This window comes from Rattus norvegicus, chromosome 12 (assembly GCF_021556685.1).
Source record: "Rattus norvegicus strain SHRSP/BbbUtx chromosome 12, alternate assembly SHRSP_T2T, whole genome shotgun sequence".
Taxonomy (NCBI): Eukaryota; Metazoa; Chordata; class Mammalia; order Rodentia; family Muridae; genus Rattus; species Rattus norvegicus.
In genome coordinates this window covers 49,205,363-49,224,558 of record NC_141545.1, presented here as the reverse complement: position 1 = coordinate 49,224,558, position 19,196 = coordinate 49,205,363, and the positions used below count along the sequence as shown (strand labels likewise).

Here is a 19,196-nt window from a genome sequence, read left to right as displayed (position 1 = left end):
GGGGGTGCAGCAGCTCCTGTCACAGATAATGTGCTTTAGTAATGGCATAAATTTGGTCCTTTTGATCCTAGAAACAAAACCTTCAATGCATGATCTCCACCCAGGCTGTCCCACCTAATGAAAGGGGGGCACTTGGCAGGAGGGAGGGACACTGGCCTCTGGTCGGGGTTTGAACTGTCTGACAAATGAGGGCGAGGGCCCTGTGACTCCCTGGTCCCAGTGCAGTGCACCTGCACTCCGTTCCTGTCTCGGGTCAGCTCGTTTGGCAGCCTGTGTCTTGGGGATTTATGTCTTAACTTTACAAGTCTTCAGCAAGGTTGCCTTAGCCTCAGTTTGAAAACTTTAACAAAGAAGGGATGGCTGAGGTCTGAGTCTCTGCAGGGTGAGTCCTGGTCCTGCCTGTGTATGGCTGTGACTTCCTCAGGGGCAGCAGTGTTAATTGTGTAAACAGCCTCTGAGAGATCTAGCTGAGAAGGGGGCCCAAACTTTTTGACAGCAGATATGGGGCATGTCCTATAGACCTGCCCACCTACCAGGGAGGTCATCTTTCTGCCTGGAACTATGGCAAAGGGTGGTGGGGTGTGTGCATGTGTGTGTGTGTGTGTGTGTGTGTGTGTGTGTGTGTGTGTGTGTGTGTGAGAGAGAGAGAGAGAGAGAGAGAGAGAGAGAGAGAGAGAGAGAGAGGTACAAATGACAGAAAAGGTAAGTTCACACAGGCTAAAAGGGAAGGGAAGATGAACTATAGGGGTAAATGCCCGGGTGGGTGAGTTCCTGCACACTGAAGGGCTGCAGAATTCCTTATTGCTGGGAGGGTCAGGGAGGTGAGTCCGAGCAGGCTGTGCTAGATTCTTCTCCTGCCACGAAGCCTGACAGTGAACCTTGTGTCCTGAACTCTGACCTATGGTGAAGCTTCAGTATATGACAAGGGTACCTGGTCTCTCACACACACGCGTGCACGCACACACATACACACGCACACCCGAGCACACATTAGTAACCTCCTTCATAGAAATAATTGAAAATTCATATTTGAATGTATTAGTGTGTAATGTTTGCTGCTGAATGTTTTTTAAGTAGAACTATTTCAAGGTCAGTAACTGTGACCTGGGCACTGTAGGACACAATGGAATTACTTGGACTAGACTTAACGTGGTGTTTCTAATGGTTTCTTGGGCATCCTTGCCAGCTGATCACTGACACTAGTACAAGCTAGATCTAAGGCCAAGAAACACTAGCTGGAGAGCCTTTCCCCGTCTGCTAACTCCGCTTTAGGCTTCAGTGGACTGTGCTGTGCTGTTGCAAGTGAGGCAGCCCCTCTCTGAAGCTGGTTGGAACACTAAGCTGTGTCCCTGAGAGAGGCCAGTGGGACTCACCTGTGCAGGTGACCCTCCGTCCCTGAGCATGGGGTCATCCCGGGGCGTTCCCAGGTGCTGTGAGGACGAGTGAACCAGGCTGTGCTCTCGACACTTGGTGCTGTCATGGTGGCACAGTGTGTGACTCAGAAGCCACCATCATGGAGTTGCCATCACCCGCTGAGAGACGCTGGCGTTTGTGTTTTGGAGATGGTTCAAGAGCACTAGGCTCGTCTCTTAGCACATCTGGCAACAGCCTGGCCTGGCCTGCTAGTTCCAGTGTCTCTCTCGTTACAGAATTAGCTACATCCATCTGATGGCTCATTTTCGAATGCACACTCAAATCAAGAACCAGACAGCTGCTCTCATTAGTGGCTTCCGTTCCATTATTAAGCCCGAGTGGATCCGAATGTTCTCTACCCCTGAGCTTCAACGTCTCATCTCCGGGGACAATGCCGAGATCGATCTGGAAGACTTAAAGTAAGGGCACTGAGGAGGGGTGTGTGGCGTGATTAGGCCATCCAGAAGGAGAGCTCTTCCCTCCCGGGGTCTAATACAGAGTGACTCTGGGCACCCTGGTGACAGCCCATTTAGTTTCCAGGGGACGAGGCATTGCATGGGGCCTTGCCTCGCTGCACCTGCCTGCTGTCCCCGAGAGTGAGCTCCACTCTGGCTTGTTTTCAGGAAGCACACGGTGTACTACGGTGGCTTTCACGGGAGTCACAGAGTCATCGTCTGGCTCTGGGATATCCTGGCTTCTGACTTCACGCCTGGTGAAAGAGCCATGTTCCTGAAGGTACTTGTTACATTTTCTACGTACTTATATTCTTGAATGCGCAGACCTCGGGCCGCTCTGATTCACACTGAAAACATGGGATTATCCAGAGGGCAGTGTTAGCATAGCCTCCTCTGTGCCAAAGGCTGGAGGAACCAGAGAGGGGCTGACACGATGGGGCGGGGCTGCTGGCTGCTCCTTGCTGTGGTGCAGGGCCCTGTGCTGCCCTCCCATCTGCAATTCTGCCTCTTTACCTTAGAGAAAATAATAATAATAATAATAATAATAATAATAATAATAATAATAATAGTACAGGCCTTTTAATCCCAACTCAGAGGCAGAGGCAGGCAGAGCTCTGTGCGTTCGGGGCCAGCCTGATCTACAGAGTGAGTTCCAGGACAGCCTGGTCTACACAGAAACCCTGTTGGAAAAATGGAGGAGGAGGAGGGGGAGATACAGACAATCCTAAATGCATCACACATATACACACGTGCACAGGCACATAGTGTCCCAAGGGAACACAAATGTTGAGGCTGACAACACTGAATGTTGCTCTGAGGGATCAGGGGTTGAGTCAGGTTCTCCATGTGTAGCCCAGGCTACTTCAGAGTCAGGGCAGGCCTCCTGCCTCAGCATCTTGAGAACTGCAGTCCCAGGTGTGGCCGCCATGCCTGGCTTACTGTGTGCTTCTCAGGAGGAGAATCTGTAGTTAGCTCTGTGCCCTAACATCAGGGAAGTCTTGAGTGACCTCTGTGTCCCTAAGTGCTGTTGGCTTTGGTGGATGACAGCAGCAGAGTATCGCTTTACAGGACACTGCATCATGTGCGTGCCTGTCACTGTCACCTGTGGGTAGATTGTCATTTAAAACCATCATTTTGCCACCTGCTTTCCTTCTCTCTGAAAAGCTATGGTCTAGGAGTGTATGTAGGGCCTTGGAATCTCCCCTAAGGCTGGCTGCACACTTTGTCTATCTCCCTTTCTATCCCCCTCTGTTTTGCTTTAGGCAGGGTCTTCTGTATCCCAACATGCTCTTGGATTTGCCATGTGACACGTAACCAAGGTTGACCTTGAAGTCCTGACCTCCCGTCTCCGTTAGAGGCGTGGGAGTGTCTTGTGTGATCCACTGTGTGTGCTGGTGCCACCGACCAAACCAGCGGCTGATCTTCCTTGCTGGCCACTTTAAATTGAGTTTTCTCCTGCCGTGGGAGCCATCACCCACTCCAGTCCAACCAGTACACACACACGGGTCTCCAGGCCATAGACCATTAGTTACAACAGTGGTTCTCCCAGCAGTGCACCACCCAGCATCCACTCTGGACCTCTGAGCTGTGTCTCCATCCCCAGGAACATGGTAACTTACTAAAGCCCTTTGAAGCGTGGCAGGGAGAGCTGCAGCATTAGAGCGTGGCTTACGTGGTTATTATGACCCACACCGCATCAGCTACTGAACTACAGAGCCAAGCTTGCTCTTCTGTCTCTCAGAAAGCAGCATGAATCTGGTTACCGCTGTTAAAAAGGGGGTTTTCTTAGGTCTTCCCCTTGGTTGGACGCCTGTGTCTGAGGCATTAAGCAGAGGCCGTATTTGGGGAAGGCCAGGAGATGCTGGAGTGTTGCTGGGAAGTGTGGCTGGCTGCCCACAGGCCCCACACCCAGTGTCCACAGCTTGGTCCCTGAAGCCTCACTGGCTTTGTGGACCTGATTTTTCCCAGTGTGCTGATTGGTGTTGGGCGTTGTACAGACCCTCCCCCTCCACCCCCACCCCCCAGGATGCTCTGCCTATGTGCAAGACACCAGTGTGAGCTGGGCTTCCCTACTTTGTGGGTGGTTCTTTCTTCCACCCTTTATCTGCCCAGTTTCACCCCGTTACTAGATAGAGAAAGGATAGCAGGGAGAGAGAGGTCTCTGAATCTAATTTCTTTCTTCTTCTTCTTTTTTTTTTCTTTTCTGTTTGTTTGGTTTTGGTTTGATTGGTTGGTTTGTTCATTTTTTCTTTGAGCACAACTGCTAACCAACTGTAACCTCCCCCTTCCCCTGTGACCAGCAACCACGCCTATCAAGTCTCTACATTTACATCCCCTCCGAAAAGTTCACACAATTCCAAACATCACACAATCACAGAAACCATCAGCAGCCGGCAAAACCACGCCTCTGCCAGAGCACGAGGCAAATCATAGTCAGCTGTGTGGACAGTCTGAAGCAGCCCCACATCCCACACTTGGGATTAAGATGAAAATACTTAGAATATTTCTGTGGTTTTAAAGAAACCAAAATTCCCAAGTTGTCACTACACTAATGTATGTAATGTGTGCCATGCATAAGGTCATGGTTCCCAGCTGCACTGGCACTTGCGGGCTCCATACTGTGGCTCATAGGCACCTCTGGCCTCTGCTGGCCCAGGTGCCCTCAGATGCTGCCACTGCTGTGCTCCCCGAGGAGGACAGTGCCTGCCGTGCAGCTGCAGACCTGCCCCAAGCTGGTGTGCTGCTACACCAGGAGTCGAAGGGCCTCTGCTGCTCCAGAGCCTGTCAGACTGAACAGAGACCTGTGTCATTGCTGTCACTCCGAGTTGCCCTACGAGCCACCAGCCTTGTTCAATGGGCCATTACTTCACAAGCTTTAGTTCCAGAGAGAGGCGCCCTAGAGACACTCGGTGTGTCCTGTGCACATGCAGGCGAGCACCTCCCACTACCCCGTGTTCTACTGAGTAGCACACGGACGGGGGAGATCCCAGCGTGGCTGAGGTGGGAAAAAATGCCTACTGTCCCCCGACTCCACCTTGTATTGCAGTTTGTGACCAGCTGCTCCCGACCCCCGCTCCTAGGATTCGCCTACCTCAAACCTCCGTTCTCCATTCGCTGTGTGGAAGTGTCGGATGACCAGGTAACTAAGGCCATGTCTGCCCTTCTTCCTTCCTTCCCTCCTTCCTTCCTTCCTTCCTTGTGCTCAGTTTCTGCTGTGGGTGCCCACCATGTCCCTCCCACCCTTGCCTATGGTTCTCAGGGCATGACAGCCAGCCACCCACAGAGGGCACTGCAGAGCCAGGCCAGTGTGGGCTTCAGCACTGTCTGAGGTCCCTCCCTGGGAAAGGCCTGCAGGGTGTGTAATCGGAACGCTCTTTGGTGGCTGCTGATCTGGCCAGGTTCAAGGTCCAAGAGGAAGGGTAAGAGAACAAAGCAGGTCTGCCCCAGCTCCCTGCTCACGTGCACACCCAGGGTAGCTGCCTGTTGGCTGCAGCTTAAAAGACAATGCGATGGGGCTCATGTGCCCAGTGTGGTGTGAGCCTGGCCACGCTGGTGCTCAGATGTGGCTGCCCCGGGAAAGCTGCTCTCAGGATGCCCCGCCTCACCACCTCTCTGCAGCCTGCAGCCTGTGTTCCCCTGAGTCAGACACTAGATGGTTGTCCCTCAACTTCCAAATTGTGGGAAAAGTTGAGCCAAGTGCTAGTCAGCCATGGGCTGTGATACTGATGGAGAAGGGGTATTAGGTTGCCTTAGTCAACTGAACTGACACATGTCTTTTGTCCAGGAGCCTGTTGTCTTAGGTGACCTAGAACAGCACTCCAACAGGCATGGGTGCTCAGCAGCAGGTGTGGGTGCTCAGCAGCAGGGGCAGGTGTGGGTGCTCAGCGGCAGGTGTGGGTGCTCAGGCAGGTGTGGGTGCTCAGAGGCATGTGTGGGTGCTCAGCGGCAGGTGTGGGTGCTCAGGCAGGTGTGGGTGCTCAGAGGCAGGTGTGGGTACTCAGCGGCAGGTGTGGGTGCTCAGGCAGGTGTGGGTGCTCAGAGGCAGGTGTGGTGCTCAGAGGCAGGTGTAGGTGCTCAGGCAGGTGTGGGTGCTCAGAGGCAGGTGTAGGTGCTCAGCAGCAGGTGTAGGTGCTCAGCAGCAGGGGCAGGTGTGGGTGCTCAGAGGCAGGTGTAGGTGCTCAGCAGCAGGTGTAGGTGCTCAGCAGCAGGAGCAGGTGTGGGTGCTCAGAGGCAGGTGTCTTTCGGCCCCCAGGGCCACTGCCCTGAGCTGGGCATCTCCTGCTCCTGTGTAGGCTTCCTCTGACCCGAAGCTGTGGTGTGTGCTTGCAGGACACTGGGGACACCCTGGGCAGCGTCCTCAGGGGCTTCTTCACCATCCGCAAGAGGGAGCCAGGCGGGCGTCTGCCCACCTCTTCCACTTGCTTCAACCTGCTTAAGCTGCCCAACTACAGCAAGAAAAGCGTACTCCGAGAGAAACTGCGCTACGCCATCAGCATGAACACAGGCTTTGAGCTCTCCTAACCCAACCCAATCTCACTACTAAGGAGCCCTCAGCTCCTGGAGGCAGCACGCCCCAGGAGTGTGGCCAGGTCACCGCAGCCTCAGACCCTCTCAATAGCCATGAGACACCCAAGCTTGGGGGTGCTGCACAGTGCCCTCCGTGCACTGGGGACAGAGGGCTGACAAAAATACCCCCAGTTCTGCCCATGCAGGTCTTCCTCCTTCTGGGCCTAGCGTTTGCAAAGCAACGCCTAGCAGTTCTGTGAGGCGTTCTCTTGCCCTCTGAGGACACAAGGCCTGTGTCTGTGAGCTCCTCCTTCCGTTCTGAAAACTCAGGTACGGCCTCGCCAAGCCTCTATGCACAGCAAAGTCCCTGCCTCTACCCTGTCCACAGTGGCCCCTCCCTAGGCAACCACACCCAGCTCCAGCCAGGGAGGCCACTGAGCACAGTCAGGGTCTCCTGCAGGGGACCCAGGGGATCCACACCACAGCCCTCTTTCCCACACCCTCAGCGGGCCATGCTCAGGGGACCCTTGCTGTCAGCCTGTGCGTGGCCTCTGCAGCAGTGTCCTAGCTTGGGAGAGCAGCCTGCCACCCCTGGAGAACAGCCCATTTCTGCAGTACCCAGAGCCTGCTCACCCTGTGTGCCTGCCCCTCATTGGAGAACCACACGAGACCCTACAGTGCCCCGTCCTCTGGGCAGTACTTTATTCCAGGGACTTGAGAGTCCTTCCTTTGCACTGACAGGCCCCGGAGGCTGAGGAGTGTCCCACACATCTCCACACTACCGCCTCTGTGGCTCTGCGCTTTCTTTGTCTGGGACCTCATTCTCTTTCCCCACCCACTGCACTCCTAGGCCCTTGTTCCCATTTACCTTAAGAACAGATTCGGGATATTGAGGCAGACGCCCTGAGCTTAGTGATCTGATAGCAGCCATGTGTCTCCTGCCTCACCAAGTTCTTGTATCCCTCCCACCCTGGTGGAAGCCGGGAGTCCTGGTCCTTCCTCCACATTGTGGAGTCAGCTTAGGGCTACAGTGCTCAGAGCAAGAAGACGCCTGCCACGAGGAGCCTGCACAGCGGGAGAGCAGCCGAGCCCTGTTCTCACTTTAGCAAAGAGCTGTGGCCGGAGCTTGGCCAGGCCCAGGAGAGCCCCTGGGGTTCTGGAGTGTGGTGCCAGCTTCACGTGGATGGGAGGCTGGCACGTCCTTGGAAGATGTCTGCCAGCCATGTGTGTTCCCAGCTTGTCCATGGATTCCTGTGCCCTGAGCACAGCATGCATGAGTAACCTGGAGCCAGAGAGTCACAACGGGGACACAGGAGAGAGTGGGGTGTAAGCACTGATACCAGCTTGACCTGTTTGGTTTTGACCTAAGGTCGTCTGTCGGTCACGAGTCTGCTTCCCTGCAGTTCGTTGTGACAAGGGCGTCCAAGCACTCACTCATCTGTGCCATTGCTGCTGTTCATGGCGTCCCAGCCGCTCTTGGTGGCTCCAGAAAGAAGTCGGGGTTTGGTTTTGTAGCTAGCTGGTGGACTAAGACTTGTCAGGGCTTTATTAAATTTGTACTTGAGCACAGGATGGCTCTGTTCTGGTTTGTACTCAGCCCTGCGCCCAGATGGCCCCATGAAGCACCACTAGGAGCAGGAAGATAAGGGGCGCGTTGACCTCCTGGCTTTAGAGCTGGGTTAGGAAAGCTGGGCAGTTGTCACTGTGCCCAGCTTTACTTCAGAGAAGCATCCCTAGAGCTGATCTCCCTCTGTTCTGTTCCAACAAGCAGTGGCGCCAGGATGACATGAGTAGCTTTGCAGTTTACGATGTATGTGTTACCTACAAAAGCCAGCTCGCTTGATGGGGAGAGACCAGATGAGTCTAACCTGGGCTACCTCAGACACCCCAGTGTCCCCACTAACAGACAAATACTGCAAAGCCCCCAGGACACACACCTCCTACAGTGTAATGCCCGCCCACCTAAAACTAAGCCTGGCCCTGGCTTTGGACTCTTTAGAACTGAAGTTACCATGCAGCAAGTGGGGTGTTCGACGGGCCAGCAGGACCTGCGGGTGCTAATGAATTTAGTTGGTGCAAAACCCTGGGGAAACCCCTGTTACCGGCAGGGGCAAAGCCATTGGCCTTTGTCCTCTGGGTCAGGGAGACATGCCGTCTCCCTAAGTTGGTCAGTACATGAATGTGGCATGCCCTGGGTCCTTTTGTATTTTTTTTCCTTTCTGAGATTAGGTGTACTAGGTAGCCCCAGCTGCTTGAGTGCTGGGGCCACAGGTTCACACATATAATCCCAGAGCCCAGGAAGATTTCAAGGTTCAGACCAGCCTTCAATAAACAGCAGACCCATGTGGTCTCAAAACCAGGGCCAGGGCCACCCACAGGCTAGAGAGCGTCTGACCAAGCTTCCAGAAGCTTCTGACTCCCTCACAGAGTGAACAGAGGCCAAAGGTCACATGCCACCTCTTCACGCAGTTCACACAAGCTGGGGACTCATCTGCTTGGAACAGTGCCTTAACAAACGTGCTTCAGCCATTCAGGGGCCTGCCCTGAAGAGTTTGCACACCTGAGGAGCTTGCACGAGTGTGCATCGCACGAGTGTGCATCTCCAGGAGCTGGCTGTGCCCCCACACCAGTGTGAGACCAGTGTTGGAGAGGCTGCATGAAGGCCTAGGCCAGTAGTCCCCACCCCTTGGCACACGGGTCCTAAGGAAATGACTTCTTCATTGTGGTCACGACGGCCAACACTACTGACGAGCATATGTGTAACAGATGGAGTTGTTCTGGAGCCTGCACTGCGGACTCCACCATCCAGCCAGGGCCGAGAGCATTCTGCCACAGCTCATGTCCCAGCCCTGCTGCCACCAACTGGGAGCCCAGGCCAGAGCCCCTTGCTTTTTGAGCTGCAGTTTCCCCTCTAGGACAGCAGAGAAAGGGGTGTAAGAGACCCTGGTCTCTGCCGTCTGTGGGCAGCTGGTGAATCCTGGTTATCTCAGGGACAGAGTAAACATTCTCTCTGGAGATCTTTGTTCTTCTCACTCCTGGGTAGGAACATTCACGGATATCAACAGACATCTCAGCAATCTGCCACTGAGCCAACGACAGCACTGGTGCCCCTGAGCCACAGCCCGGGCTGCACCCCAAGCTTCCACCACACCACACTCGCTGGACAGCTCTCCTGGTTTGAGCACTGTAGCTGCCTTTCCTTCAAAATTCCCCCAGACCCTTGTTGGAGCTTGGTGCAGGGGGTAGGGGGGGCAGGGGTGTGTGTGGCAGAGTCTGGCACCAGGTGGTTTGAAGGAACAAGGCCAGGGCTCCAGCAGTTGGATACAGTGCTGAACGTGGCCTCAGAGTCTCCCAGGTTCACTCTGCACTCATGCCTGTGTAATAACACCCGTGGACTGTCTCGCCAGAAGACGGCTGGAATTACTGGGCAGGTGAACAAGGCTGGTCCAGTCATGAGTGCTCAGGCTGCCATGCTTGGAACCTTACTCTCCTCCTCTGAGAGAACAGCACAAGGAGTTTTCTTTGCCATAGTTGGCTGCGCTGTGGGTCACACCGGCAGTCCCAGCACTTGGGAAGCTCAAGGAAGAGAATTGCAAGTTCAAGAATAACCAGGGCGGGGGCTGGGGATTTAGCTCAGTGGTAGAGCGCTTACCTAGGAAGCGCAAGGCCCTGGGTTTGGTCCCCAGCTCCAAAAAAAAGAACCAAAAAAAAAAAAAAAAAAGAATAACCAGGGGGATTGGGGATTTAGCTCAGTGGTGCAAGGCCCTGGGTTCGGTCCCCAGCTCCGAAAAAAAAAAAAAAAAAGAATAACCAGGGATACAGAGTGAGATCCCATCATTCATTTAAAAAAAAAAAAAAGGACTGGCAGGATGGCTCAGTGGTTAAGAACACTGCTCTTACAGAGGTTCTGAGTTCAATTCCCAGCAGCCACATGGTGGCTCACGACCATCTGTAATGGGGTCTGGTGTGCCTAAAGATAGCTACAGTGTACTAATATAAATATAATAAATCTTGGGGTTGAGGATTTAGCTCAGTGGTAGAGCGCTAAAAAGGCCCTGGGTTCGGTCCTCAGCTCCGGAAGAAAAAAAAAATATACATACATATATATATATATATATATATATATATATATATAATAAATCTTAAAAAGAAAAAACAAAAGAAGAAAGTCAGGGGTGGTGGTGCACACCTTTAATCCCAGCACCCATGATGCAGGAGCAGGTGGATCCCCCAGCCTGGTCTCTGCATTCATGGCTAAATCACACACAGGTTTGACGAAGAGGCTCCCTTGGCCGTTTTCACCATGCAGGTGAAGGGGAGTCACTGTGGCAGAGGCAGAAGCAAGACCAGGCAGGTAAGATGGAGGCATGATGGGAGATGTAGCACCACTAGCCCAAGGTCAGCGTGGCTGGCGTGGGCACCACACACCTAACAGTGATAGTCAAGGCGGCCGGTCTGCTCCTCCCACAAGGTTGAGCCTCTACACTTGCTGTAAATCCACCAGGGATCATAGGAACCAGGGTGGAGCTGACCTCAGTCTACCAAGGGCTAGAGAGGTGAACAGCATTGCAGGAGATCACAACCCCCAAAACTCCACAACCGAGACTCAGTCCCCAGCCTGTGTGACTCCGTCGGCCTGGAGGGTGTGCGTTGGATGGGGAGCAGGGACTCAGGGTTCAGACTGTCTTCTGAACTGGGAATTTGAAGTCAGTGGGAGCAAACAGGCAGGCAATGTTAGGCTTGGAAGAGAGGAGACAGGAGCAAAGTTACGCCAGGGCAAGCATGGTGCTGCTTTGCCCACTGGGTATCTGCCAGCTCTAGGCACCCGCCAGGCATCTGCACCCATGATCCTTTAGGGGCTCCCACGCACTCTGTAACCTTCTGTCCCATGCAGGACACTGTCCAGGAGAGGGAGGATCCTCTGCTCATACTGTAGGGGCTTTGGTACTGTCTGTGGATGGTTTTGTCACTGGCCCAGATGGTGCCAGATGGGCTAAGCAGCTGGCAGGTGTTCCAGCCGGGAGCTCGCCCAGGAAGCCTGATGGGCATTCATTCACCAAACAAACAGGCCCAGAGAACTCCTGTGCCTCGGGCTGGGACGGGTATTACTAAAGCCATGAGCAGTGTGGGTACTGTCCCCAGTCCAGGGAGTTATATTTGCAACAAAAAATGTCATCACATACCTTGGTCAGTGCCCTGTGTCACCCGGTTCTGATACCCACTTAACAACTAGGAAGACTGAGGTTCGGAAACTGTCCCCCTAGTATTCCAGGTCGGAACACTGCTATGCCAAAACCCTCGTCAGGGCTGGGTGGGCGGAAGGGTGGGAGAAGCGTCTTGACAAGGCTGAGGGATGCCCTGCCCTCTGTCTGCAGTTCTTCCTGACCCTGTCACCTGCAGAGGCTTCTGGAAGCTGACACAGTCACACCTGTGTGAGATATTCCTACTGGCTTCAGAAAGACTAACCTCCCAAGCTCTGGCTTCCCAAGTCTTGCAATCTGAGTAGAAGCGACAGGCCACAGAGCAGCCGCTGGCCCCCAATTCCCAGCCAAAAGGAAGAACAAGACTTGGGGGTGCTCTTGACAGCCTGCTTTGTGGTGTTCACTCTCCCCTGAACCTTTAGAAACTCAATGCAGACAGGAAGGCAAGAAAAAGGCCAGGACCTCAACTCACCCGAGCTCCGTGGGTCCAAAGACGCCTCCCCAGCTGAGGCAGAGAACCAGCCAGCCAAGGATCCGCAGTGGACGTGACTGCTGCATCTGAACATGTTCCATCGAGAGGGACACCAGGGGTGCCTCCTGTATGTCTTCCTTGTCCCTCAGCTCCCAAATATCTTCATGTGGGCATGCCACTGGCTGGGAAACAGCAGCCAGAGCTCCTGGGTTTTCCCTTTCGGTGTGCTGTGCTGTGCTGTGCTGTGCTGTGCTGTGCTGTGCTGTGCTGTGCTGTGCTGTGCTGTGCTGTGCTGTGCTATGCTATGCCCCTGAGAACAAGCTGTCAGCTCCAAGTGCCAATCAAATGTAAACGGCCCGCCTCCATCAGGGTGGTCTCTCCTCATCCAGGGTTCTTGACATCTCACAGAGAGTCCACGCCACAGGTGGGTGGAAGCCGGGGCAGTTCAGGACCCCAGGAAGTGTTAACAGAAGCTGGGTCTCCAGGATGCCTTGGGCATGGATGGGTGGCCCACAGCCAATGGCCATCCTCAGCACGCTCAAGTGTCTCATGGAGGTTTGGTGGACGAGTCTGGGCTTGCGTGTTGCTCAGGTATACATTAGGTCAGCAGACATCGTTAACCTGCCATGCCAGGCGCTGCCCAGGCCTGGGATTTGGTGTCTGATGAAAGCCAATCACCACACAGGAACTAGGAAGATGATTTCCGTAGAGATCATGTTCCACAAGGAAAGGCCAATCAGATGTCAATGATGAAACGCCTGCATAGCAAGTGTCCCCAGAGGTCCCTGCTTCTTCCTGACGTTCCAAAGCCCAGTCTGGCCTCAGGGTGGTGGTGGTGGTGGTGGTGGTGGTGGTGGTGGTGGTGGTGGTGGTGGTGGTGGTGAAGATTCAGGCTCTGGAACAATCCACCATGGCTCCTTCCTCACTGTATTGGGAACAGTCATGGATCCTCTCCAGGCCTGCAAAATGGGGCTGGCCCCTTCCCAGGAGGGCCACCGAGATCAAAGGTGGCTGTAGTATAGAGTGTGGCTCACGCATGAGCGTTGATGCACACAAGGGAAGTCACCCAAGCCAGCTGTCAGCTGCCCACCCAACCCTCTAATGGGTTAAACTAGCCACGCATCACTTTCTGGTGGGAATACCCTCTCAGACACACGTTCTTGGCTAGGTTATCAACATACAGACGCACAACTTAGTCACAAAGCTATGATGTCGCATGGCCTGCCACTGTCATAAATGTGACCCTTCACTGATCAAAACGTCATCAGTGCACACCGTGAGCAGCAAGGCTGTGAAGCCTTTTAGATTGTTGGCACCTCCCTTTCTATCTATCTATATCTCCGTGTGTGTGTGTGTATAATGTATGTATGTGTGTATACATATGTGTATGTACGTATGTATATGTGTGTATATATACACATGTATGGTATATATAAATATACACATGTTTGTATATATACATGTGTGTATATGTGTATACACATGTGTGTATGTACATATGTATATGTGTGTATATATGTATGTACACATGTATGGTATATATAAATATACACATGTTTATATATATGTGTGTATGTGTATGAATATATGTTGTATGTATATGTGTATATGTATATATACATATGTGCGTATGTGTGTACATGTGTGTACATGTGTGTATATATGTATGTGTATATATATACACACATGTGTGTATATATACACATATGTGTGTATATATATACACACATGCATGTATATATACACATATGTGTGTATATGTGTGTATGGTGTGTATATATGTATGTATGTGTATGTATATATGTGTGTGGTGTATATATGTGTATGTATATATGTGTGTTTGTGTGGTGTGTATGTGTGTATGTAAGGGTATATGTGTGTGTGTGTGTTTATGTGCGTGTATGTGTATGTATGTATGTGTATGTATGTGTGTGTACATATGTATGTATGTGTGTGGTGTGTATGTGTGTATGTAAGTGTATATGTATGTGTATGTGTTTATGTGCGTGTATGTGTATGTATGTGTGTGTAATATGTATGTATGTGTGTGTATGTGTGTATGTGTATGTATGTGTGTGTATATGTGTGTGTATATGTGTGTGTGGTGTGTATGTAAGTGTATATGTCCCTGCTCCCCAGTGGTAATGGTGCACCTGCGACCATGCAGCACTGCCTACACTTTAGTTAGAGGTTTCCTTCTTGACCTTTGGTTGCAAGACTTTGCAACCTGTAAGTCCCCAAATGTCCCTGGACCAAAATGTTTGCCCTACGTAAATATAGTCATCTTCCTGGAGAAGAGCTGGCACTGGTTCCTCACCCTGCTGGGCACAGCAAAGCACCACAATGGGGACCTGAGAGACAAAGCCTTGGAAGGGAAGGTTCTTGAATTTGCACCCTGAGGAGCCGGTGGTGTGGGATGGGGAGGCTAGAGGGGGTGGAGCTGTCACACCATCTCTCTGGGTTTAATCTTGAATTTGCATGCTTTAATATGAAATCTAATTGCAGATGCTGAATTATGGTGGGGAGCTCGTCAGGGCTGACTAATTAATTAGTCAGATTTATAAGCATTTGACTCTTTGAGATCTACGGCCCTGATTTGTCGCCTCGAAGCTCTTGGAAAATTTCCCTCTGTTAGTCCTCTTGGAGTGTTAGGAACCATCTTGAGGGGCTGATTTGGGGAGGTAGTGTGACTTCCTGAGACAATCTGGAGCCCAGAAGTGTCCCATCCTTTGAGATCAGTGGTTTTACCCTAAGAATTCAAAAGTATCAAAAGCCCGACTCTCATTCTGTATCTCTAGGAACCATGACAGACATTACTAGTGGACTACCAAATTCCTTTCTATAAAGTCTGGCCTCCTGGCTCAGCCTTCTTATAACTGACAACCAATGAATTTCTTCTTTTTCCCTTCCCTCTCTGCTCACAGCAGGACAGAGGAGAAGGAACTGGGTCTGCTACTGAAGATGGGGACTGAGTTCTGGTCTTGCCACTTGCCGACTATAGTGTTAGCCTCAACTCTCCGCTTGTTAGTGCCCCCTTTGTCCAGAGGGGATGAAACTGACTCCGGATGCTGTCATGGACAGAGAGAGACGACAGTGTCCTCAACTTCTGGCTGATATGGTAATGGAGACTATCCCCCAGAAGGCATCCTGTGAGGGATGGGAACATTTTTCTTCCCTCCTCAGTTGCTCCAGAGTGGGAGCAGAGTCTACATTCACAGGCCAGCCTCCAGCCATCAACAGTCAGTGCGGAAAGGGAGTGGCACATATTGGTTTGCACGAGAATGGCTCAACAGGCCATAGATTTGAAAGCTTGGTCACCAGGAAGTGGTACTATGTGAAAGAGGCGTGGCCTTGTTGGAGGAAATGTAGGACTCTCTCTCTCTCTCTCTCTCTCTCTCTCTCTCTCTCTCTCTCTCTCTCTGCCAGTGGATTAAGACATAGAACTCTCAGTTCCTTCCCCAGCACCATGTCCTCCTGCACGATGCCATGCTTCCCACCATGATGACAATGGACTAAACCTCCCAACTGTAAGCCTGCCCCAGTGAAATGTTGTCCCTTATGATTTGCCGTGATCGTGGAGTCTCCACAGCGATAGAACACTGACCAAGACAAGATCAGAGGGCAGCATGTCTGGTGGGGAGGTTCTGGGGGATGTTGTCCTCCAAAGACTACCATGACGCTAGCTGTGCTAGGGGAGGGAGATGACACAGTGCAGGCTGGGGACATCTTCCTCCCTTTGGGTCTATTCCCACACCCCTGGCTAGGGTTTCATGTAGCCCATGCTGGCCTTAAACTTGGTATGTAGCCAAGACTCACTGTCTCCACCTCCCAAGTACTGAGATTAGTGGCATGGACCATACACACCAATGCAGTCCGTGCTGGGGACCAAACCCAAGGCTTCTTGAGCGTTAGACAAGCATCCTACCAATTGAGCCACCACCATGCCCAGTTTTCCTGTCCTGTGTCTCTTACACACAGAGCCCTTCTCAAATCTAGCCTAAATCCACTCATTGCCAAAAAATTGGGAAATCCAGACAAACAAGGAAGATGTGTCCCATCCCCTGGATCCCCACCCCTTAGAGGCGGGTACTGTTAGCACACGTGCCTTTGTGCAGTGTATACACAGGCATATTGATGCCACAGGGTTCATGCTGTTGGCTACACAGCATTTTGTAGCAGGTCCTCATACCTCTCACTATGGTCCCTTACTGTTTTTTTTGTTTTTTGTTTTTTGGTTTTTTGGTTCTTGTTTTCGGAGCTGGGGACCGAACCCAGGGCCTTGCGCTTCCTAGGCAAGCGCTCTACCACTGAGCTAAATCCCCAACCCCGGTCCCTTACTGTTAAATGTTGCGCTCGCAGAACTGCCTAGCTGCCTCGTCTTGAACATCAGTTTCCAGTGGTTTCATTGTACTGAGCGACATTTGCTGAATGGGACCCTCTCTCCGCTCTGCTGAGAGATGTCTCCCTCTGAGACGCTCAGGCCTGGGACATACCCCCTCAGGACTGTCATCAGCGTTGCTAAGTCGTCTTCCTGAAACTCATGCCTGCCTCCACTCCCCTGCACTGGGGACTCAAGCTTTTCTCCCATGACGTCGCTAGGTGGAAAGCCACAGTCTCAAAACTCTCTCTAGGGGTTGGGGATTTAGCTCAGTGGTAGAACACTTGCCTAGCAAACGCAAGGCCCTGTGTTCGGTCCCCAGCTCCGAAAAAAAAAGAAAAAGAAAAAGAAAAAAAAAATCTCTCTCCAGCTTCTGGGTTGCTGCAGCCGTACCCCGAAGGCAATGGAAATATAGTCCTCTTCTGCCTTTCTAGTTCAAAGCACCTTGACGGAGGAGACCACAGCCAGTCCGTGCAGCTGGCCACCTGGCATGGCCGCCAGCCGCCTCCCTCCCACGTGCCTGCCTGGGTGTGTGCTCAAGGCCTGCAGCTCACACCTCGTGGCAGGCAGGACAGCGGGCTTGAGTTATAGCGGACCTGATTTCCCTGCACAGCTCCCACGGAGTTAACAGATGTACGAGCGTCTGAGGCAGTCAGGCGGCAAGAGGCTTTGGGGCCGATCCTTCCCGTTTTGACAGTGTGTAATCGAGGTGAAGCCATAAATTTTATAAACAAGAATAAATGCCCCTTAGCAACATATGTCTGCTCGACCCTTCCAAGGTGATCATAAATAAAGGTACCTGGTAGCCGGGGAGGGATGTGGGCATTACAGATGGCCAGCGAGGAGGACCAGAGGGCCTGTGACCTGAGATCAGCCACGCGGAGTCGCTTTTACGGACGGGGCTGGTAGAGAGGTCACCTTGCACCCTGGGTCTGGAGTCGTCAGGACGCTTTTGTGCCATCTACTGGGTTGGGTCTCCGGCAGCTTTCGCCTGCGTCACTTTGAACTGGAACCTACATCTTCTCTGGAATGGCTGCTTCCAGCTGGGCTACCCAGGGTCCTCTGGGAGCTTTTGAATTCTTTCCTCCTTTCCTACAGAAGCCTCTTACCCCATTTAATTACCAGCCTGACACTAATTGCTAACTGCCCAAGGAGGCCACCCCGAGGAAGGAGATGCTGGGCAGGCTGGAGAAAGATCCAAGTTCAAGGCCTGGAGCGGCCTCGGTGCCAGGTACGGAGTGCCCCAGCTTCTGTGTTTGTAACAAAGGGGCTAATGGCGGCTTGCTGGGGCTGCTGTGGACAAGACGCTTCCTTTCTTTTTCTCTGGGTACGTTACAGGCGCACGAGTAATGTACACGCATCGAAGTCAGAGCATGACTCCTGGGAGCCTGTCTTCTCCTTCCACCAAGTGCCAAACTTGGGACCTCAGTTCTGTGGCAAGTGCCCTTACCAAGCCCTCTCACCAGCCCACAGTGGGAGGGGGTTGGAAAGGGCTCTGCATGTGGTCCGAGCAGGGTGACACATGGTTGGAATTACAGTGCTCAGGAAACTGAGGCAGGAGGATCTCACATTTAAGGCCAGTTGACTCTGTGGGTAAGACCCTGTCCCAAAGCCGGACCCTCAGAATGTGATCTGAAGAGGACACAGCTTCTCACAGCTGCTCAGTCGTGACAGCCACACAGGCCAGGCCCTCGGCGGCAGCCTCCACCTCAGGCAGTTGGCTGTTACTCTGTTCCAAAGGTAGAAGGCCAAGCCCAGTGGCACACCATGTTAATCCCAGCACTGTGGAGGGCAAAGGAGCACTCGGGAGGGAGGACCAAAGGTCCCGGGCCAGCCTGGGCTACACCGGAGTTGGGTGAATTGCTCGAGGTGACTCAGCTAAGATGTGAGAAAGCCATGACTGGAATTCAAGTTAACAGTAGCTAGCAACTGCCAGGCCCTTGTTAAACATTCCTTGTTAAGCTCTCCCCGGGACCATAGAGCCTGAAGATTCATCATTTTACCAGAGAGGAGGCAAGAGGGAAGAGATGACCAGCATGTCCAGAGCTCAGCGGCTGGGAAGTGACAGGGCTGGTCTTGGCAGACAGGTTGAGGGAAGTCAGAGGGAAGCTGTGTTGGGTAACCATCTGAGTCCCTCTGAGGCCTCTCTACACCCATGCATTCCTCCTCACCTTCAAGGTTGGGGCTATGCAAACTCCTAAGTGGCTGCTTTTGAAGAGGGTGGTTTTGTTTTGTTTTGTTTTGTTTTGAGACAAGGGCTACGTTGCCGAGGCTGGCCTTAAATCTCCAAACTGTCAGGCCATCCACCTACCTCAGCCCTGCATGTGCCTGGGACAACAGGTGTGCGCCATGGCGTCCAGCCTGCATGGGAATCTTACCCTGGGATTACACGGACTTCTGGGACTCGTGCAAACTTGGCAATCAACCAGAGCACACACACCACCCCAAAGGGCATGTGCACAGCTTTTCCAGTACCAACTGATTGATGGCTTTGGGGCCTCCGATTCCATAAAGTGACTGAGACCCCTCCCCAAAGCTCCCAGACCCCCATCTGTTTGCCCTCTGCCCTGCCTGGACAAAGCGCCACCCTCCAGGAGGACCCAAGATAGCAGCTCTGGGCCCCGAAAGTGGGAGCCACGCCCCCTGCCAGAACCCCAAAGGCAAATTTATTCCTCTCAGAGATCAAGACAGGACCAGCTTGGGCACAGCATTGCCAGCAGGATCCTCAAACCCCGTCTGGGGAGAGAGATGAGCCACAAATCCTTCCAGGC

At 52.7% G+C, this 19,196-nt stretch overlaps 1 protein-coding gene across 4 annotated transcripts in view; it reads left to right on the top strand.

Moving 5' to 3' along the window:
* The window catches only part of Ube3b (ubiquitin protein ligase E3B), a 46,388-nt gene extending 38,445 nt beyond the window's left edge, over positions 1 to 7,943 (top strand). For 2 of the 4 annotated variants that reach the window (XM_087579321.1, XM_087579319.1), the window contains exons 25-28: positions 1,650 to 1,832; positions 2,037 to 2,148; positions 4,915 to 5,007; positions 6,198 to 7,943. In XM_087579321.1, the coding sequence (XP_087435447.1) occupies positions 1,650 to 1,832; positions 2,037 to 2,148; positions 4,915 to 5,007; positions 6,198 to 6,389 (580 nt within the window). In that variant the 3' untranslated portion in view covers positions 6,390 to 7,943. 4 annotated transcript variants of the gene reach the window in all.
* Positions 7,944 to 19,196: the final 11,253 nt, after the last annotated feature.